General features: G+C 41.6%; 1 protein-coding gene across 3 annotated transcripts in view; it reads right to left on the reverse strand.

Annotated features, from left to right (window-relative positions):
- Positions 1 to 21,231, reverse strand: part of LOC126458466 (pumilio homolog 2) — a 642,319-nt gene that overhangs the window by 331,344 nt on the left and 289,744 nt on the right. For all 3 annotated transcript variants that reach the window (XM_050095538.1, XM_050095540.1, XM_050095539.1), the window contains one exon: positions 9,501 to 9,615. In XM_050095538.1, the coding sequence (XP_049951495.1) occupies positions 9,501 to 9,615 (115 nt within the window). The remainder of the gene's footprint in view (positions 1 to 9,500; positions 9,616 to 21,231) is intronic.

Here is a 21,231-nt window from a genome sequence, read left to right on the forward strand (position 1 = left end):
AACTTGGCAACAAAGCATTGTGCAAGCTGGTAGTGGATCCATAATGGTGTGCGCTGTGCTTATATGGAATAGCCTGGGACCTCTGGTCCAACTGAACCGATCATTGACGATAAATAGTTATGCTCGGCTACTTGGAGGCCATTTGCAGCCATTCATAGAATTCATGTTCCCAAACAACGATGTCATGTCACGGGGCCAAAACAGTTTGCGATTGGTTTGAGGAACATTCCAGACAATTGTAGCGAATGATTTGCGCTACCAGTTTGACCGACTGAATAAATCGAGAGATCAGTTCGTGCACAAAATCCTGCACCGGCAACACTTTCGCAATTATGGATGGCTATAGAGGCAGCAGGGCTCAATACTTCTGCAGAGGACTTGTTTTGTATATGCCTCGTAGAGTTGCTGTGCTATGCCGGGGAAAGAAGGATCGACATAGTATAAGGTGGTATCCCACGACATTTGTCACCTCACTGTAAGCAGAATAATTCAAATTATTAGCAGGACAATGGGGAACTGCTGTTTGTTTTCGAAAGAGCTGGCATACGATCTTATACTTAAACACTTCTGAAATGTATCCCAACATTTCAGATCGAACGAGCAGATAACGACGAGGACGGTACGAAAAAGTTAGAAATATGAGGGACACTTTTCTCTCATTATAAATCTACAACAACAAACGGGCTGTATTCTAGGCTGCGCACTTAATACATCGGCAGGATTGCTACGTGCAAAATTCTTGTAAACAAGGACGTGTTTACGTACAAAGTAACACCAGAGGAACTGTGTAATCCACACTGTCGATGTCAGAAGCATGGAGGAAATCTAGTACATGGAAGATTATCTCGTACAAAGGATACGTAACTGGTCAAGTTTCAGATATCATTTGAACAAGTACTGCCATCAACAAATCAGATCAATGAAGATGTGTCATCTCACACAGTTTCCACGTGTGAAATAGAATGGACTAACATCTCTTCTGGTAACCAAATTCCTCTGATCTTATTATTGCCAAGTTACCGGTAGTAATTAAAGCAATCGAAGGCACGGTATTTCCTTTTACGTTCAAGGAAGTGCTGCTGTGTCTGCGATAAATGATATAAAATTCGACTGACAAAATTTTACAGACATCAATATATACGTTGAACAAAACTGGTTTCTATGGCAAATATGACACTAATTCATATTAGGTGGAGGTTTACATTACTTCTAATCAGCCCACCTTCTATACGATGCTGCTACATTTCTTTCTTTGTCGTTTCTCCACATAATTAAGCCACGCATGTACTATGTTTTACAGAACAAGAAGGCTCACCCAACGTGACATACCTTTCAATCTCGTGAATCAGACATTTCTGGAGCATCTAAATCAGAAGTTATCATATCATTGGTGACCACGGTTTCAGTGTTACTTTTTTGGATCACTTCATTGATAACGTAATTTTTTGCGTTGAACATTCTTTAATAAATACTTTACAGAGTTCCTACCGCGTCAGATTTATACGAATCCCACGCCTGAGATTTCACTGAATTCCAACGGGGCAAGAACTCCGTGAGGCATCTACTCACGTTTCGTTATGTCTCTACTCGGCAAATAATTTGCAAAAAGCGATGCTGACAGTACTACCATTAAATGCATTTCGCAATAAAGAACAAAACGTAGGTGGATGTCGATATCCGAAAGAAGACTGTGGGAGGTATAAATTAATGAGGAAAGACAAGAAAGACAATCAGGCGCAAAGGAAAGATTTCATGTATCGTATACAAGTACCGACATGGCACTTTTCACATAAAATTGCAAATAACGTGAAGTTTTTCTTAACCACGGAGCTAATTTCAACACTGAAGTACTTAGGCATTATACTGTTATTGAAGGTATGGTCGTACTTTCTGTTACTAAGGGTCTGGCATATTCGGTTTAACTTTGTATCTGAACCACGCTGTTATATACTTCTGTTCACTACCTGACAATGTCTGACATAATGAAGCAAAGTTAGTCAGGTAATTTTTGACAAAGTGTATACAAGGGAACCCTTTCAGCAGTTCGAGATTAACAGGTCACTAAATGCTGAATAAACAAACAACTACAAGATGAAACTCCTGTCCGCAAAGCAGCACCAAAGAAAGCAATCTATTTGTTATGATCGGCTCCTTCGAGTCTCTACCTGAAACCCACTGACGTTGGAAGAACTGGTTGTTGTCTCGGCTACGGCCAAAACAATTCATCCGAAAACTCTGGAATAAACAGTCACTTTGCTCATGCTACGTGTTCGCCGCACGCATTCAATTCCAGTTGCACTACTGCCGCCTTAGGAAACAACAACGATGGTTACATGGAAGACTTTCTTCCACCCGAAAAATGTATGGATTGGTAGTCTGGCACAAAGTCATGATAAAACATTGTATTTGTTATCTATAAGGTACAGTTTTTTTTATCCACTAAATGAATCTAACAATTTATGTGGGTCTACTGCAGATATCGTAACAAATGTTTGGCATTGAAAATGATATATTTCCCTTTTGTTCTTGCGCTAGCAACACACAAACTGCACACTACAACACTGTCAAGTCTTTAATTACCAACTGATACATCGAAACGTCACCGGTTAAACATTACCAGTGGTATTATTACAGACCAAAATACGCACTTCGCACAGAAAGGAATTATTTTTACATTTTCAGAAGTCGACCTGACGATTAACATCCCACTGTTCGAGTCTTTCTTCATTTCTTGGAAATATTACACATTAGCGTAGTGAGGAGGCCACCTCCACAACGATTATCGCTACAGTAGACAGCGGAACAACCTAGCATTGAAACTGACTGTCCTTAACAATTAATTAAACCATATTAGTTACGTAAAACGAACCGACAAAGGTAATGCGCAAGTGCACAGAGACTTACTGTATTTCTATCCGAAAATTATTAAGCGATTCGCTATGTACTGAGAACATTAAAATCAGTCTACAATAGCATCGCGCACATAACTCGTCACATGTGTCACCGAAAGTTCATTCATTCCACTTTGTGGAAAAAAAAAAAAAAAAAAAAAAAAAAAAAAAAAAAAAAAAAAAAAAAAAAAAAAGAACGGAATTGGCCCCAGGAAACAACTCCATGTCTCACCTTCGGAAACGACATTTTTTAAGAATCAAATTTTAAGTCTGAACTCCACGCTCGCATACTGAACGAGACCTTTCATACTTCTCAACGAAACGGCGAAAGGCAATAATCTCTTATATTCCGGCCCCAGAGCAAAACGCGCTAGACAAACAGCTCCGACGCCAACAGACGAGTGGAGAGTCCTCTGTGCTGAGGCGGCTGGCGGCATGCACCCGGCGCGTCCCATCTGGACGGATATCGAGCCGAGCCGGCGGTACCTGTCGCCGAAGAAGATTACGGAAACGCGCCGCGATAGCTAATAACAGACGGCAATCGGAAATCGATTCGCGCGCGCAGCCCTCTGTTCTGTTCAGAGCGCGTCACGAGAAACGGATATGCTATCATCCGCATTCCTCCTAACCACTAACAGTTAGCATTCATTAAACACTCGTCACATAAACCTCTGTAACTGTCACCCACTCTGTTTCGTATGCTTTCGGTGGTTCTTGACTGATTTCTAAGTTTTCCCTCCAACTACTGTCTTTATATAAAGCTTCAACGTTTACGCTATCTGCCCCATATTTAATTTTACCAGAGGATATGCACAATCAGTGAATCTCGCTTGGAAAAAATCTCGTAAACAATTTAAAAACTGACTGCAAGTTTTCCATTGGCAGTTATGTTTTACATGCATTCTCCGTTCATGTGGTGCAATCCGTACAATTCATCGGCTGTTACATATCGCTACTAGATCGGTACAATTGTATAACGTTACGTTCTTTGTACCTCCTATACGTTTTATTACATTAAACAGTGAGAATTTCTGCTTTTTCCCTATCTTTCATGGAACATTTATAGATAGTTAGCTCAACATTTTAACCCCTAGTATAAGCTTCCATAGATTCTGCTTTTCGTCAGAAGCGAAAATCCAAATTTCTTTACTACACATCGTCTGATATGTAGGCACTAACTGCCTATGTTTAGTCAAATTTTAAGTACTAAAGTTGATGGCTTTTCTCGGCTACTGTATTTCTTAGTCATCTACTGTTCCGCGAGAATATGATGTGTATAGCGTACCACGGCGACTCTACTTCAGTTAACTGAGTTCACAGTTGCAGAGATAATATATACTTCAATTCGTCCTACTCTCACATGTCTTCAAGGACGGCCGTTGAAAAAAATCTGCTTTTAAATGAACAGTAAATCCTAAATATTACATGCCAACACCGATGTTGGTTGCATTCTACTTTTGCTCTTAACTAATTTAATCGTGGGATGGGTGTAAAAGGATGCGTATGAGATTCACACAACTCTGAAAAATACTACTTTGTAGTTCCAAGAAACCTGCAATAAAATGTTTTAGTTACATATCAAGGTTTCACAAAGTGTATTGTTGCTGAGTAAACAGCACCAATTTTGCCATCTGTCATTTATTTCCCTTTGCCCAAAAGGTGTGTGTGTTTCAGGGAATTTACAGATAGTAAAATTCAAGGTTTTCACGGGGAAGTATATATTCTACGACATTTCGGGATTGCAGCCGGTCGTCGTAAACTTCACTCCACGACATTGCAATTGGACACCTGCCAGGTATCTGCAGGTGAGCCATCGAAGACTGACGACGATGTCTTCCACTCCGCCTTACGCAGCGCGCTGAGAGTATTGCCGCGCTTGCGTCAGAGTCACAGTGACTGAAGGACCACACGACCCAGTGGCAGCCTCCTCACTGGTTGAACTGCAAGAATCAGCTGTCTACGGCGTTACATCTGAGTATTCTGGCGTCTTCGTCTGGAGCAAATCTCGGAGATGACGGGAATGCACCCATTATCCAGCACATAGCCGATTCAAGCTATGCGTATTTCGACGGATTCTTTTATAATTGAGTCCCAAAAAGATGTTGCTGAGGCCAGAATTAATGTTTTGTCATACTCCGTTGAATGTCCGTTGGAGATACCATGTTCCGGAACTGCAAACTTGCTGGGTCTCAGAAGGAGAGTGCAACGTTTATGCTCTGTGCGACGTTCTTTCACTTTGCGTACTGTCTGTCCGACATCGGCCATACCACACTGGCAAGGTACTTTGTAAATTCCCGCCCCCCGCAATAACAAGTTATCCTTAACCGATCCCAGCAGGTCGGAAATCTTAGATGATTGGCGGAAAATCTCTTTCACCTGAAAATTACTAAGGATTCTTCCTATTTTGAAGCAAATATTTCGAACGAAGAGAAGAAAATCTAGGGACTCTGCTGCCGCGTCCTTCTCTTTATCCAATACCGCGTTCTTGGTTTTAGCTGAGAATGCCCTGTTAATTTGTCGGGTCGTGTGAAAACTGTCCTTAAATTTGCAAGCTCTTTTGGTAAACTAACTGCATCCTGTACTGTATGGGCCTCATGTACAAGAGTTTTTTAAGCACACTCATGGTTTGGGATGGTTGATGGCAACTTTGAGAGTGCAGGTACAAATCACTGTGAATGGGCTTAACGGTAAACCGAATGTCCCAGAGAGCCATCACTGTTCCGTCTAAACAAAACAACCATCTTTCTCTAATTCCATAGTAAATCGGATGTTCTCATGAATGGAGTTAAGATGATGTAGAAACTCCATTAACTTACCTTCTCCGTGGGGCCACACTATGAAAGAATCATGAAGTACCGCCAAAAAACAGTTGGTTTAAGAACCGCTGATTCACGTGCTCTTTCCTCAAAATCCTCCACAAAATAGTTAGCCACCAAGGGAGACAAGGGGCTGCCCATGGCGACGCCGTCAGTCTGTTCAGATTATTCTGTGTTAAACATAAAACAGGGTGGCGGAAGAGCGTGCCGAAACAAATCAGTGATGTCCGACTGAAACTGTTTACCAATTAGTGCCCAGGAATCAGCAAGAGGTGCCTTGTAAAAAGACATAGTACATCAAACCTCACTATAAGATCCGAACTACTCAGGTGGAGAGCCCCCAGTCTGTTGATAAAATCAGCAGAGCTTCGTGTATGATCTCGACATTTGATAACCATTGGTCTCAGCAAGAGAGCAAGATGTTTGGCTAAATCGTATGAGGGGGTGTCACTATTACTCACAATAGGTGATAACGAAAGGCCTTCTTTGTGCACTTTAGAAAAACCATACAGTCGTGGTAGTGCGCTGCATTGTGGTCGTAAGTTCTTGATGGTCTCTGTAGGTAACGAGGAAGAATTCAAGAGTACCGAGCGAGGCGTCGCAGAGGTTAGCATACAAGACTCGCATTCGGGAGTGCAACGGTTCAATCTGCGTCCAGCCATCCTGATTTAGGTTTTCCGTGATTTCCCTCATCCGCTCCAGGAAAATGCTGGGGTCGTTCCTTTGAAAGGGCACGGCCGACGTCCTTTCTCGTCCTTCCCTAATCCGATGAGACCGATGACCTCGCTTTTTGGTCTCTTCCCCCAAAAACAATCCAGCCCAATTCAGGAGTGTACACGTCTTCCGTTGCACACGGGCTGTAGGGTCGTGATCCATCTTCATGTACATAGTATAACTAAGTAGGCCATACATCTTCTCCAAATATAAACTATGAGGTAACATAACAGTTGAGATGCCTTTATCAGCCTGCAGCAACACTATGTCCGGAGACACTCGGAGATTTCGTAGTATAGCCCTTTCCTTCAGAGATTATATTACTGGGGTGAAGATGGGATTAAAAAGAGAGCGCCAAGTTTCCCTACTTATTTCTTCGGCAGCATCCATAGGAAGGTGCTATACAGCTTCTTCAGCTCCACTCAAAAAACGTAGAGAGGAATCGCACTTGCTGTAGGTGCAAAAGTAGAATTCAACCAACACAGGTACCTCTTGCTAATTCCTCGGCACTAACTGGTAAACAGTTACAGTCGGACATCACTGCTTTGGAATTAGAGAAAGATGGTTTTCTCCCATTCCTGGATGTTTTGGATAGAATACTGATGGCTCTCTGGGACATTCAGTTTACCGTAAGCCCATTCACAGTGATTTGTACCTGCATTCTTCAAGTTGGCATCAACCATCCCAAGCTATGAGTGTGCTTATAACACTTGTACAGAGGGCCTATAATACAGGATGCAGACAGTTTGCCTACAGAGCTTGCACATTTAAGGACAGTTTTCACAGACAATGGATACTCGACCCGACAAATTAACAGGGCATTCTCAGCTAAAACCAAGAAAGCGGTATTCGATTACGAGAAGAACACAGCAGCAGAGTCCCTAACTTCTCTTCGTTCGAAAAATTTCCTTCAAAATAGCAAGATAAATAGTAATTTTCAGTTGAAAGAGATTTTCCGCCTACCATCAAAGATTTCAGACTTGCTGGAATCAGTGAAGGATAACTTGTTATTGCGGAAGGCGGGAATTTACAAGTACCTTGCCAGTGTGGTATAGTCTATGTAGGACAAACAACACGCACAGTGAAAAAACGTTGCACAAGTCTGCAGTTGCGGAACATTGTATCTCCAACGGACATTCAACGGAGTATGACAAAACATTAATTCTGGCCACAGCAACTTCTTTTTGGGACTCCATTATAAAAGAATCCGTTGAAATACCCGTCGCGTGACAGCGGCTACATGCTGGATAATGGGTGGAATCCCGTCGTCTCCGAGATTTACTCCAGACGAAGGCGCCAGAACATACCGAAGATTGCGGCAAGCGGCAACGCCGAAGACTGCTGATTCTTGCAGTTCCACCAGTGAGGAGGTTGCCGCCGGGCCGTGTGGTCCTTCAGTCACTGTGACTGACGCATGCGAGACAGTACATCAGCGCGCTATATAAGGCAGACCCGAAAACGTCTTCGCCAGTCTTCGATGGCTCACCTGGAGATGTCTGGCACGTGTCCAATTGAAACATCGTGGAGTGAAGTTCATGACGACCGGCTGCAATCTCGAAACCTCTTCGAACAAAATTACAGGCTGTTCACATATCGTCAATTGTTCGATCAGGCAACACTTATGTATGAAAAATAGTTGGTCCACTTTCACAACTGGCGGACGGGATTTACTAGAAATACTAAACTGGCGAAAGAGATTTACTAGTATTACTAAGCATACCTTTCGGATATTGATCAGCATATTTACGTACAATAAAAATTCTAGTAGAAGTTATGATCAGGGTGAAACTGACGACACTGATACGAATCTTATAACATTAGCACGTACGAAGTACAAGAAAGCAGAAGAAATCGCGTAGTTGCAGATGTTATTAGGAACAATTTTGTAGCGCAATACTTAAAAGACGCAAATACATGGATTTATTAAACTTTGTACTCCTACGGCCACATCGCTCAAGTAACCTGACGGAAACAACCCTGTCGTTGGAATAATACTTGTGTAATATATAAATTAAGAACGTACAACAGGGGTTGAACAAAAATATGGAAACACCGCGAGAAATGTGTGTTTTAACACAAACGCCGACGCCAATCAAGCCCGCAGCTTGCGCTGTTGTTTTTTACCACGGACGGCATCTGTGCAAAGTCCTGCATACGATTCTAGTGTCGGTCGTAGCCAGAGCCGTGTTCTGTGCACTTGTGAGTGCATTATATCGGAGTTACGCGAATTCGAACGTGGACAAATGTTTGGTGCTCGTCTAGTAGGTGCTTCCGTACCAAGTGTTTGGTATTTCAAGAGCCACAGAATCTAATATATATACCACATACGGGAAAAGCGGAAAGAAAAACGTCACAGCCTAAGTCGCTACACCAGATTCAAGTGTGTGATAAGTTATTTTGAAGCGCAATCACTGGAGAGGATTGTGAAGAAAAACACGGAGAACAGCTGTGAAAGTAAATGCAGAATTGAATGTCGCAATTGCGAACGCTCTCAGCACCAAACCACGAAAAGAGCCCCAAAAGCTGAGAAAGTTGGTATTCCAAAAACACTCGGTGCCGAAGCCATAAAACCTGGTCTATGGAACAATTGAAGATGTCGTTTGGTCAGACGAGTCTCGTTTCACACTTTTCCAATTTCCAGTCGAGTTTGCGTGAAACATGGCTGGGGTTCAATGATGATTTTGGCAAACATACTGTGGTATTCCATGGACTCTGCAAAGTCGCATTACTGACAGGGATTATGCGCCAATTCCGGCTGTTCACGTCCATCCCATTGTATAGTGCAGTTCGCATCGTCCAGGACTGGTTTCGTGCGCACGAAGATGAATTGTCGCATCTGGGCTGACCACCACAGTCATCAGATCTCAATATTATTGATCCTTTGTGGTCTACTTTGGAGTGAAGGGTACGTGATCACAAAATGGAGCATGAACTTCACTGACAGATCAGTGTAGCAAATTTTACATAGCTGTCTAAAATCTCAACCAGGCAGGTCAGTTTAGCCAGAAATACTTCGAATTTCATACACTACATGAACTGGCTATGATCATATCGTGAAAAAATCCCATGTTGAACTTACCCGAAGTACTCCATGTGGGGTCGCGCCACATTTGATGGTCGTTTAGCGTCAGAATGCCTTTACTGTCGTCCTTTTGTTCTTCTACTCCCCATAGTTTTTTAGCCGAAGGCGCTATCTGAAACAGAAAAGTAAACATTTATTCAGTAATCCTGTATCCCCCAAATCACGGAAAGCTTCGTGCGTAATGACCTTTCACGATAACAATTACTCCACTATTTTTATACAGTTCTCAGCTAAACATTCCACTGACTTCGTCAATTTCAGAGCTATCAACGCCACAAAAATATCGTGCAAATATAAAAGTCCGCGACGGCTCCGGCAGTAGTGGTTGGTAACCTACAGTGGAGTAAGGTTAACACTATGTGTACACTACATGTACTCGAGGAAAAAACTGATATCCGCAAGTAGCTCAATAACTGGTATTTTCGTGCAGTGTGACTTATGTGGCTACGACGATAGAAGATGTGGAATTAGATAAAAAAAATTACTTTCTACGAATGGTCAATAGCATCTCAGCTCTTTACGGACAAGCATGCGCGTTTATTGATTTCGAAATTACCAGAAGCTTCTAAAAATGTGCCTTATCTTAACCGCATCTGGAATCAGTAAGAATCATAGACTATCAACATAAAATTATGGACCATTATCACTTCTTAACAAAATTACATAATGAATACAGTAATTGTGCCCTCCCTTTACGTCTATCATTTTCGTTAAGAAAATGATTTGCACTATACCTTCATCGAAACTTCTTCTGAAGATATTTTATTCCTGGAAGATTTGCAGCGTTCTCTTTCCTGGCACATCTTTATTATTTCTTCATACGATAATTTTAGAATATTTTTGTGCTATCCTTTAGAAATGCCCGATCTCTATGGACCTTCAACTTATGAAGAATGTAAGTGTTTCAACGTACGTCAATCACTTTCCTATGCGACAAGTCTGATTTGATTATGTGTCACGTACATCTCTTCGATGCTGCTAACGCAAGGAATACAACCAGTGAAAAAAAAAAAAAAAAGGCTATCACCTGTCAAAATTGAAGTAATAGCGGGAAGTACCGAACTGACACCGTGCAAAGTGAATTTTTACGGAGCAATATGCTGAACTGCAGTTGCATAGGGTCGGCCGCTTTGGCACAAGTAAAATAAAATAAAAAAAAAAGGGACAGATAACTATGACCGGTGGCATTATAGTTTGGAATAGCCAGGGAAACTATTTATATTGGTTGCGTCTGCAGTGTACAATTTTTCATTACACAAAAACCCGCCTTACATGACGAAGAAACAACTGAATGATCATCTACACGCATTTCAGTCGTATACCCTGAGTGTACGGTGGCCACACAAGAATGCATATTCTTTTAGAGTTATGTACTATCCAGCATACAAACTACAATATCTCTCATTCGCTCGTTCGACGGAACGCGGGTTAAGCTGACCCCGGCAGCAGCGAACTATTTAGCCGGACTGCGGTAACTCCGCCTACCCAGGTCTTTCCGCGCTGCTTTTCGTCCTTGGCATTTTGCTTCGGGAATGGCGATTTTGCCGCTGCCGCTGAGATGTATAAAAGGTACCTAAAGAAGGGAGCAATGACGGTTGAATCACAGCACATAATGTTCGTCAGCAGCAAGTCACAGGAATGTTGCATATTCTTCTAAACCTTTTAATTTTCAACGTGCATTTTTTCTCCGTTCAAGAGAATTCCAATAGTATTTAACAGAAAATTTGTGTCTGCTGCTGTTCCACTGAATACGCAGTTTGAGAGCGGCTGGACTAGTTCACCCCAGGATAATTAAAATTTTATTCAACCTGCTGAAGTAAACCCCAGTCCTCTCCTAGTTTCCTTGGAAAGCTGTACTAGAAAAGGTTTCATCAGCGCAGTGCTCCATTCACTGGTATATTCAACATACGCTGAATTAGAGGATTGTACTTACGTTGTTATACATCGCCGATGTGCTTCAATTTAGTTGAGTCTTTGGCTTCGACCACTTTTAATGTATAAATCATTCTCACAGTTGAAAGTTCCTGGCAGATTAAAACTGTGTGTCGGACCGAGACTCGAATTCGGGACTTTTGCCTTTCGCGGGCAAGTGCTCTACCATCTGAGCTACCCAAGCACGACTCACGCCCCGTCCTCACAGCTTTACTTCTGCCAGTATCTCGCCTGGAGCACTTGCCCGCGAAAGGCAAAGGTCCCGAGTTCGAGTCTCGGTCCAGCACACAGTTTTAATCTGCCAAGAAGTTTCATATCAGCGCACACTCCGCTGCAGAGTGAAAATTTCATTCTTACAGTTAAATGACACAAAGGGTGCATCGGAATAATTTACAGCAAACTAAGTTCATACTAACTGTAAGTCACAATAATAGGTTGCGCATACGGTGATCAGAATTATTACTACTCTGATAAGTCACTTGAAGTGTTTGCAAACAGGTAGACCAGCGTAGCGAAACGCCTTTGGGTGATATCTTCCAAAATTTTTATACTAATCAAGCCTACCTGTAGTGTAAAAACCATCACAAGTAAAGTTTTTGGGAAATTAGTTACATCTGGTGGAATGAACAATGCAACGGTTGATTAGAATTGTACCTTTTTTTCAACCGATTATATATAGCACTCAGATTCGACAAAGTTATTTCACCAGATAAAAACGCTAAATTTAGAACACAGCTGTATGCTAGGCTACATTCGCGTAACACACGCTTTTCCTAAGAACTTTATTGGTTAAATTGCAAGGGTTATCTGATTTTAAGAATCAAGCGCACATCATCATCATCATCATTATTATTATTGTGTGTGTGTGTGTGTGTGTGTGTGTGTGGGGGGGGGGGGGGGGAGATCAAGGGAATCTTTGTCGATTACAGTACAAAGGGAAAAGGTGTCCTTCAGGTACATCTGTCGCGCTCCTTAACCCGCAGGTAATTGTCTATTTATGGCGACTTTTACTACTTAGAATTGGAAGTTGCAAGAGTATTACTAAAAGACATGAACACTACAGTCGAAAACTTTTTCTTTTAAAGTGCATAATCAGAAGGCACTTACTACGCAAAAGCATAATGAAGATATTAACACAAACTTTCTGATGCGTGTAACGCTGGGAAAAATTGTACTTAAGGGGGAGAGCGTAACATCAGCAAAATTACGACATACTGCAAAATATGAATAGGTTGTGGTAACTGAAACAACTTCTACCTGCCAGCAGCTCTAGCTTGGATTTTCTGTTTACCGTGAGCGGTAGCCTTACCCATTAGGCTAGCTGACTACGACTCTAGGTCTGACCCAAACTTTCACCGTCATACGTGTTTCCTCATATTCCTCACTAGCAATTTTAGTTGGTTCTCCACTACGGATTAGGGCGACCAGACTGACGGATGTAACAAAGCACTGCGGCTCATTCTGCCACATGGAATATATACCAATGAAGTTAATTTCACTGACACGAAATAAATGGAATCTCAGAACGTAAATTTAATGAAATGCTGATATACGAAGAGAGGTCTCAATCACATCTGGGGTCACCTTGGCGTACATGTAGGCAGCACTATCTTATTCCACATAGCCATTTCGTCACTTGTGTTTTCTTCGTAACCTCTTCCTCTCTACCATCGCCATTACGCAGGACACTGCACACGAATCTACACTGTTTTTGCAATGCCTACTTATTATTATGGCACACTATATTGTTAGTATGTGAGGCTGACAACGAGTGTAAACATTCTGTGGCGGCCGGAAGTCCGCCGATTTACACATATCATAAATGGCCACATTACAGTGTGCAATTAGTATATACGTAATATCCGTCATATTTCTATATGTAGAACACTGATACGTGTAGAAATTCTGTGTGCTTGTTGAACGACTACGTTCTACCCATTGAAAAAGTCTTCTGCTTCACCAACACTTTTCATTTGCACGTTCACATGAAACATATCTGCTGCACATACAGTCTGCAAAGAACATATATAATTTGCTGAATTAACGCCCAAGCGTCAACGTGTATATTCATAAGACACCCGCAAAGCGATTACTTGTTTTTAATGACGGAGATCACAAAGTTGTACATGGAAGAGACCAGAGCTGTAGCAGCCCTTCTACGTTTATGTTCTTTGAACTGGAAGAAAATTATACCTCGCGCATATTAAGATCCAAAATTATGTTACCCGGCTCCTTGAGAACATAAGGACAGTGAAGAGAAATGTACGGTGGAGTATACGAAGGCAAGATTTGCCCAACATCCCTGACAATTACATTCGGTTTTAATTTTCCAGTGGCGGTCAACAGCGCAGAAACAACGCGCAAAGCTGTGGCGTCACTAGGTACGCCCAGCACGGACCGGAGATGTCACATACACTTATCTTGAACACTCAATAGCCAACACTTCTGGAATCTGAAAACACTATACCAGTTTGCTATACAAAACTCTTTCAAGTGTTATTTTACGTAATACGAATCAGTACAACGGGATATACTTTTAACTACGACGCGTGACAAGCGAAAAGTTCAGCGCAATATCCAACATAATGAATTTCGAAGGCAGAAAGTTTATCTATTTGCTCTCATTTCACTTACTGCTGTCCACCGATGCTGAAGAACCCGTTCTCCAATATTATGTTTTCAAAGCTGTATACAATAATTTGTCCTTACAGCAGCTGCAAAAATACCGAACATTAAGGACAAAAATCTTATAAAGCGTATGTAACAATAATATACACAAAAATTTAATATTTCTGAAAATGTGACACAAGAAAACCGACAAATACGTCATTTCCTTTGTTGCGGAATGCATTCATTAAATAAAATAGCGCAGTAACAGAACTGTGGTACCTACCGGCATAAGAGAATGTGGGCATGGTCCACAAAAAAGAAGACCTAGTATTGCAAATGAAACGACTATTATGTATCCATTTTTATACACAGAACCCACATCAAATCCAAATGTGTCAGGAGATGGGTTTCACCAGAATTTCGTCCTCCGTGACATCACTCTCTTCAACGTCACCTTTACTTCCTGTTACGTTATTCCATCTGCTGTCAGCATTCCCTATCTTCTACCTTTGCTTCTTCTCTCTTCTGTTAGCCCGTCAGTGACAGTTACTCAGCAAACTACTTTTTTCCCATTACAATGCCTGAGCCAGTTCGTTACTGTTTACCTGTTACACAGGGTGTTTCAAAATGAACATCCAATGCCAATCAATCCTTGGGCGTGATTTTAATGTACAAGTAGTACACCGAAGCTTTTATTTACAAAAGAAACGTCCGAGTTTACAAGGGTATATCTTTTATATACATGTATATTCAAACATGGGGTACTTTTTATAATTTGGTTTAGGATCAAAAAGTTTCAATCATCGTTCACGTGTGTTCAAAACACTAATATCGGGCGAACTTTGAGGCCAATATTGCAACGAGGGATCCGTACGCCTCCTTACCACGGCAGTACCGTATGCGCTACGAGGTTCACACCGCGTAGTTTTGACTGAATTGCACCTGTGGAACGCCTTCTATTGCTGTTATTGTGTTAACGCCATCTCGACTCAACGCACACTACGTAACAAATCAGCGATCGAGCTAGCTGCACCATGGAGCCCCTAAAGGCAAACAGGGAAACTTACAACTGAAGCAATGGCAAACTGTTTTGATGCGCAAGTTCACTAAGCAGCTCTTATTTTTTATTTTTTTATTTACGTATGGTCGTAAAAAGTTCGCTTGAGAAACTTCAACAAACGAAGTTATTACATGCTAGGAATTTCGTGAGTAGATGGGTGGATACGGATTAACGCGCTGAACGGCTAGGTCGGCATCGATTAGAATTTTCGTAGAGGCCACGAGCACACACATTTTGATACTTGTGGGAGTCCTGAGTATTAGGGCAAACGGTAAAGTTCAGAGACGTAATCCTCCTCCCACCGAAAACATTAACTCCACTGGAATCAATACATTTAATTCTGCTAGGTCATAATTTACCCATCACACTGTTTTTGGTTCTAGGGCGTATTGTAGAAGTCTAAAGCGTAGTATCTTCGATGAAAAATTCTCAACCCATTTTTTTTCTTTGTAACAAAATGCGAAATCTAAGAAACAGGGTGTGTAACGGAAGAACTTCAAAACCTTGATGCTTTACTTACGTCATCGGGGCGCTTCTGCTGCATGATGACCTTTTTGACGCGCTAATCTTCGTTATTTATTTAATTCATTACGAAATGGATCCCCCAATAACGATGCTTAATAGGTGACCTTTCCCAAATTCTGAATTCTGCAGAGATCCTGAGGAAAAAAGAAAGTCAACCAGACCCCACGCGTTTTTCAGCGGCTTTCGTCTTCCTCAGCCCATTACAATAACTGACTACGTCTGTAGCGACAGTGCTTGTCAGACAAATTGTTGCTTATTAATGAATCGTCGACTGAAATATGTGTGTTTTCGGTACGCGCGCAGTCGGGCAACGCTTCAATTGACGCAGCTCATGTTCAAACACGTCCGTGTGCAAGTCTGCACTACGAGGAGCACGCTGCAGTCAGAATGCACAGTCGTTGTATTCTGCTGCGGTTCTCTCTGCAAGCATAGCTATCAGTAATTCTCCAAAGGATTCACATACGTGAATTTACGACTGAATTCACAGAACCGTATAAACCAAAATTAAGAGCAAATAATATAGTGGATCGTAATAGAAAAATAAGGAGCACGAGAAACTAGTTCCCTAACTTTAAGAAATCTAGCCTAGCGCGAAGCATGAAAGGGTTGAAAACAAAATTAACAACCTCCGTAGCGCATACAGAAGGGATTTAAAGGAAGTTCAGCAGTCAAAGCGTTCTGAAGAATACAGTACTTCTTACTGTACGTTATTCTTAACCCTGTTATAGAATTTTCCTCGGTAACAGAAACTTCCAGATCTGAGAGAGTAATGTGTGCAGAAGCACATTTAACTAAAAAAAATTATGCAATACACATAATGCCATTATGGTTTGTTGTTTCAATCGAAGTATTGAAAATTCTGAATATGGCGAATAAAATTCCAAATTTACAAAACTCTTCGAGCCCTTGACAAGATGTAGAGATGGCGAATATCCTCCGCCAAATTCTTTTAACTGCATGGTTTCATGAAGTCCTCTAGTAGCGTAAACACTTCGTCCTCAATGGAAACAAACAGTAGATCCCTACAAGTTTTACGGTTCGGAATGTTGAGCGTATTATCCTTCAGCCTTCCGTTAAACTGAGATATTCAAGAACACAACCGTCAGAAACGCAGCCGTTGTCTCCAAAACTAACAGGAATAAATTCATAGCCGACATTAACTATACTCGCTAAAACTGAACTCTGATAATCTTTGTACTTAAAGTATAATGATCAAATATTTGCTGGAGGAGTGACCCCGTACATGCTCTCCATCGACTGCACCCAATGCAAGTGGGAATTTCCCTCTTACTTCGAATTCCTTTGCAAATTGCCTCCTGTCGGCTTCGGGCTTTGGAAACTAAAAATAAAACAGAAATGCTTCAGTGAAAACTAGCCTGAAATCCACAACAGGATTTTAAGATAGTTTTGCAACTATTTTGTTTTACTGTTCTTTAATTTCACTTTATATTAATTTAAGAGTAGGCCTACACTCTAATTACTTCTCTTTTTGCAGGACCCACAAGACGACCTGCCTCCACAGAATGTAAACACAAATGAGGATGAAATGGATAAGTTGAAAGTAGACTTGGGGGAATGTAGTACGTTTGAAGGTATTCATACACCACCATCATATTCCTCGTTCATTAGCACTTCGCCGACGTCGAAGTGTGTGTCTATCAGGAAGTCAGCAAAGAGGCCGATGAAAGGAACACTGTCGGCAGTGACTATTAAACAACATGAAATGGAAGAAGGTACTACTGATGCAGCTGGTACCGTGTATGCTGGAAATCTGAGACATTTAAATTCGGCGCAAAGAATTTTTGTACAGAAGATTACAGGTCAGATTTTGTTCGAGGCCCAGCTTAAGAATCTCAATAGACAGACTAACAGCCTTGAAAGAACAGATTAATTCTCGACAGTCTACGACGCACATGCTGCCATCTGAAGGGACTACTGAGATTGGAGGTGTCGAATAAGTTACGAAGAATTAGCTGTTTTGGAATCTGAAAACAACTGTTCAGTTACTAAGTTTTCTGAAGTTTGGATTGAAACGAAAGCAGCACGTATTAGCGAGATTGGCACAACGTCACATTCGTCAATTCTGCTTTTTAATGATGAACAAAAATGCTAGCATTTTATGTCGTATATCTTGTATAAATGAATACTTCGTCAGACAAGAGTAAAAAGGCATATTTATATTGAAAGGATGTATAAAGCATAGCCTAAGATATAATAAACTCCAATTGTCACCTTCAGGACTTCGTGCCTTAGTACTTGATTGTGGCACGACACGCTTCCGTAACGATGTCGCTCAACGATCATGATATCGTAGCAGAAAATTTCGCATTAGTATAGCTTCTGTCAGCTGCAAAAAACCTCCGTGTTACTTCACGTCTTTCATAAGTACTTAAGGGTTTTCTCGTTAGTGACATTTCTCCTTATATACGGATTAGCATAAAGCAGCAAAAAAAAAAATCTCTTTGCCCATTCTTAGGCAGTTAAATCCTATTTTTCAATTTTAAGATCCTTCGAAAGATTGACCTGTGAAAGTGTTACACGTTTCAGAGGCCAACCTTTTGTCCATTTTCCCCCACATTGATATTTTTCTTTTTATAACGTCAGAAATAATAGCACTAGACAATTATCTCATAAGCAAATTTACTTAATTTTGTCATGGCCAGAAAATACTCTACACGCTCCGACTACAGATTCTGGACTGCTCGAAAGCTACACTGTGGTTATAAAGTGCAAATGTGAACTGTTACTGGCGACCAACGTACAGTGGTGCGCTGCGAACATTGTTCAGACAAACCTGAACGTTGAAAGGGTCTTTATGACCCATGTTTCGTCCACAGTTACGTAACGATATCTGCATAACTTTGCAAAAAGTTTTCTAGGATAATCTACTGCAGCTTTCGAAATAGCTGCCATTCCAACACACTGTGGTGGAATTCTATTACAATTCAATAAATATTACTGTTCGTGTCTTCAGAAGAAACTTCAACCGGGCGTCGGCAACACCGATGCTACATTAAGGGAGGGAAGGGGGAGGGATATATCCTTGCCTCCGACCTATGAACTGGCTTTATACACCTAACCAAACAGCGGCCCTGGACTTCTAAACACTGTTACATGGTATTTTTAAAATTAAGAATTGGTTGGGAGAGAAGCGGTAACAATATTTTCATCACAATAAATCACAAACAGCATGATATGTAGTTGTAGAAAACAAACACAATGCCGTTGTACTTGAAATGTTACATCGATGTATGTCTCTTGCTACATATATTTTATTCACTCTGCAATGGTAAGTGTTGCAAAGTCAACTTCTCTATTTGCTATAAAAACTAAGTGACGCACCGAGAAATTTCAATGAACACTGACCAACCTGCTATTCGGAGTATCGCCTTTTCGCCAATTTCCCTGTTATTCATTCCCCTGTGGCTTTTACACAGTGCATATACCGACAGTGAATCAGTTGAGTTGTAATTATGTCAAATTCTGGGAACGGAGGCTTTCTCGTCGAATTTTATTGATGAAATCTTCTCGGATTACCAGCCAAGGGAAAAGCCTCCTTTCCATTCTCGGCTTTATCGCTCTGGCCACTCGACACATGACATACAGGACAGATCACTTTATAGAAGCGCGGACCACGCCGCCCAACCCAAAGCACACGCATAATATATTATCTATAACCACTAATCACAGACACGAACGTAGTAAGAATGACGGAAAACCAAGGACATTTATACACACCATCGAAAGCCATAGAGCTGCTGTCAGCACTACCACACTAGCATTAACGTAATGAAATTTAAGAAAACTACTAAGGGCCCAAGGCTTTATCACTGCACGAAAAATGATGAGCAACGCGCCATAGGTAGACGCGTGAATCTCTTCGAATCATCACTGACGCCGCCTGCAACTTTTGATACAGCACAGATCCTCCCTCAAAATCGCCTGATTTCTAATTCCTCCCAGGTGTGTGGGTTGCAGAGCATGCGGTACTATCGCGCACGCTTGTTCCGCGGCCAACCAACGTTAATGAGCGCCTCGCCGAAAAGGAAGTTCTGAGTGGCGAACACTTGGCCACAGCTCAAGCAGATTGCGGTAGGCTCGCGCTGACCTCCAGTGCTATCCATGTCTTCGCAGCTTTCGTTTAAAAAACAGGGCCCACCCTTAAGTTACATAAACAGTTGACAATGTCCACTGTGATAACCCATCGAGTGCCTTCGCAGTCCAACAGAAGAGTTAAAATGGAGTCGAACGTTAAATGAAATTGCATGCCATCACGTAATGTAAATAAAATCGCACAAATTCTCAAACAGCTGTTTCTAAGTGTAAATACGCAGAATGAAAAATGCAAGAACGCGCAACTGAAACATCGACCGCGCGAAACAAAAGAGCATAATTAAAAAATATCCCAAGTCACAAGCAAAAAAGTTCACGCCATAAGGAAATTGCTTACGATTTACTTCCATCTTAACTCAGCAATAGATACTCGGCAGAAAATCTCTGCCCCTAAAGAAACAATATGTATCTGTCAGCGGTGCAGGAAGCGCAAAAGCAGTTTAGTGCACCTCACATACGCTGCAAGCAAACATCAGTTTCAGTCTACCCAGAACTTTCAACGGATTCCCTCGTTCCTTCTTCCTCCTATATCTGGCCGGCCGAAGTGGCCGTGCGGTTAAGGGCGCTGCAGTCTGGAACCGCAAGACCGCTACGGTCGCAGGTTCGAATCCTGCCTCGGGCATGGATGTTTGTGATGTCCTTAGGTTAGTTAGGTTTAACTAGTTCTAAGTTCTAGGGGACTAATGACCTCAGCAGTTGAGTCCCATAGTGCTCAGAGCAATTTGAACCTCCTATATCTCACTTTGGATGTCTATAGGCGAAGTAGCCTCGCTCGTTGTGTGTCGTAAATGTCGTGTTCTTAAAAAAAAATAAAAAAAAAATGTAAACGGTTGTGAATACACTGGAATGGTGTTAATGTTCTCGTACACCCAATTATGTTAGCAGTAATGTAGGTCCCGAAAACCACTACACACTGTACCCTGAAGTTCAGGTCGGATGATACAGAGGACACGGTACTGTGATGTCACAATTGACTGTGTAACTTTATAGCGTTTAATAATCTCGACACAAAGAAAGTAAAACTATGACAAGTTGTACATTGCGTAGTAGATTATAAGCTACTAGCATAAAGATCAAATAGCTTCATGTGAGGATGAAAATTAGCTCATAAACCTACTGAATACAGCACAAAAAGAGCAGCAACGTCTCTGAGTGAAAACTACAAAGGTGTATTCCATCTATGTGGAATTCGTTCCAACTGATTCCGTTTGTTAATTGTGCGTACAATTTTTGCTGCGGCGCTAGCTAACATTTAAAGAGATACATACTTTACCCTCTTATCATAAAGCTCTAAACATCCTATTCGATGGGACTGTGTTCGTCATGGGTAAAATACGCTGATCACAGCGGACCAAGTTGAGTGACTCAAATACCAAAAACGCTACGGATCCTTCTGTCGGTTCTCATCTCGCTCGACGAAAGGACTATGCATAAAGTGGCAGGTGCGACTAATGTACCTGTGCACGTGACAGCTAACGTCTGGGCGGC

This window comes from Schistocerca serialis, chromosome 2 (assembly GCF_023864345.2).
Source record: "Schistocerca serialis cubense isolate TAMUIC-IGC-003099 chromosome 2, iqSchSeri2.2, whole genome shotgun sequence".
Taxonomy (NCBI): Eukaryota; Metazoa; Arthropoda; class Insecta; order Orthoptera; family Acrididae; genus Schistocerca; species Schistocerca serialis.